Source organism: Cicer arietinum, chromosome 1 (assembly GCF_000331145.2).
Source record: "Cicer arietinum cultivar CDC Frontier isolate Library 1 chromosome 1, Cicar.CDCFrontier_v2.0, whole genome shotgun sequence".
NCBI classification, from domain to species: domain Eukaryota; kingdom Viridiplantae; phylum Streptophyta; class Magnoliopsida; order Fabales; family Fabaceae; genus Cicer; species Cicer arietinum.
This window is the reverse complement of record NC_021160.2, coordinates 45,724,164-45,726,333: the sequence shown is the minus strand read 5'-3', so window position 1 is coordinate 45,726,333 and position 2,170 is coordinate 45,724,164. Positions and strand designations below refer to the sequence as shown.

The 2,170-nt window shown below is 34.3% G+C and overlaps 1 protein-coding gene across 1 annotated transcript; it reads right to left on the bottom strand.

The window, feature by feature from the left end:
- Nucleotides 1-60: 60 nt before the first annotated feature.
- On the bottom strand, nucleotides 61-2,153 carry LOC101508701 (cucumisin-like). Its single transcript, XM_012717307.3, has 6 exons — nucleotides 2,131-2,153; nucleotides 1,942-2,036; nucleotides 1,605-1,845; nucleotides 827-1,337; nucleotides 512-615; nucleotides 61-286 (listed from the first exon to the last, which is right to left on the bottom strand). Exons 1-6 carry the CDS (start codon nucleotides 2,151-2,153, stop codon nucleotides 61-63), a joined length of 1,200 nt encoding a protein of 399 aa, XP_012572761.2.
- Between the last annotated feature and the right edge of the window lie 17 nt (nucleotides 2,154-2,170).

Below are 2,170 nucleotides of genomic sequence, written 5' to 3'. Positions count from 1 at the left end.
CAATAAAAATTAGATGAGTATGGTTCTGTAAATTATTGTTAGTGAATAAGGAACTTTGATTTAATACCTTTTAGAATGTATGTATTTGCGTATTTTGGTGGCATCCTTGGTGTGAAGATAACACGCAGGCAAAGGAAAACTGTATGCGACATTTATAGATGTTGTCCCCTGCATCAAGAGGCCAGCAGCACCTACTCTAAATGCCTCTGAGGCCGCTTTATTTCCTTCGCATAGAACAATTTTTCCTTTCACCAATTTTTCATCCAACGAATTGAAGGGGCAATTTCTGCAATTTTGGAACAATTTCATTAGCAAAATAACATATTTTTGGGAATATTCTGCAATTCAATTTTGTAGCACGTGACTGTTTTAAATGTTATTGGGTTAAATATATCGAATGCCCCTTAAAAGTATGGCATATATATATTTGACAAATTTTCGCCTTCATTGGTTTGTCATAATTGTAAATTTTTACATTGTTTTTAAATTTAGATATGAAGGCAAAATATACCTAGATGAATCTCCATCGAAGCCTGCTTCCTTATTCGGTGCATCTCTGGAATAGATAAGAGGATACAATTCTCCCTTTAGATCAAAATTATTCAGAGAGGTACCCTGTACATGAACCAAAGATATTGTCATTCTCATCACTGTTATGATATATAAAAATGATTAATCTTCTAATTAAATATTCATATCATCAACTTTTAAACCAAATTATTTTTGCTTAGATTTAAGAAACAGAGACTACTGTGTGACTTATTCCATTGAATTAAAAGATCATGAAAAAATGATTGTCTATCATAGAATAAAAACAGTGATTTACCTCAAAAAATTTGTTATTCCCTAATTTGACTTGGGTAACAAATTTTCTATCCAAAGTGCTTGCAGCCACAGAAATTGCCCAAGGTGCGACATTCATTACTGATGCGTGATTTGGACCTGAGTTCCCAGCCGCACATACAGTGAGTATTCCATTTTTCATTGCATGGAATGCACCAACGGATAATGCATCGCTGAAATGAGTATCGGCAGTTATTTTTCCTCCAAGCGAGAACGAAATTATGTCGACTCCATCAGCAATGGCATCATCAAATGCGGCGAGAATGTCCATGTCCTCGCATCCACTAGACCAACACACTTTATAAACGGCAATTCGTGCTGACGAAGCCCCACCTCTTGTCGTTCCTTGCCCAAAGCCTAACATACTGGCCATGCTAACAGGGTTTCCAGCTGCTATTGAAGCTATATGGGTTCCATGCCCATTTGTGTCTCTTGGAGATACGCTCAAGTCTTTATCAATTTTACTTTTATAATATCTAGCTCCAATTATTTTACTACAAAAAAGTATTTTATATTATTAGCATTTCAACATAAGTTATAGAAATATGAAATTTCTACCATATGAGATTACTAGCAGACACATTATTGGTCGTAGAATGAAGATTAGACAACTCATAGTATCTTTTGTATTTTAAATCATTTTGAGGATGGTAAAATATGTGTCATTAGATCTTCATTCAACAACCAATATCCATTTACTGTGGTGATTAATTTTTTTTTGCAACTTTAGGAAAATTGACTATGAATTTATAGCATATTACTTGTTGCAGTGGAAATCAAAAGCTTGGCAGGGTCCCTTCCATCTGCTAGGAGGTGAGCTCAATCCTATATCATTGAAACTCTGAGACTCCGGCCAAATCCCATGATCGATTACTCCAATAATAATGTCACTCTCTGGTTGTGCTCTCTCCACATTTATTGGAAAACCAATAAAGTCCCAAGATTTTGTTGTGAGGACTTGTTTTTTTTCATTGGGAAAGACAGATACAACCCCTTCATGCACTGCATTACCAATTTTAATGGTTAACAAACATACAAATATTTAAGTAGAAAAGATTGGTCATTTTTCAATTAAAAAATATATAATTTCTTTATTACCGGCCATTTTATTAGCTTCTTCCTCTGTTAAGTCTGCCACAAAGCCACTAAAACTACGTTTATAGTGCTTGAGTATAGACTTTGATTCTTGTTTGCTGAAATTGTGAATAGAAAAAACTGGTAAGTAATTAAGTCAAGTATACTATGTAAGTAATTAAAGCAGTAAATTTTTCAAATATTTGCTATGACCTGCTTGCAACTTCCTTTAACATGTTTTGATGACGGGCCA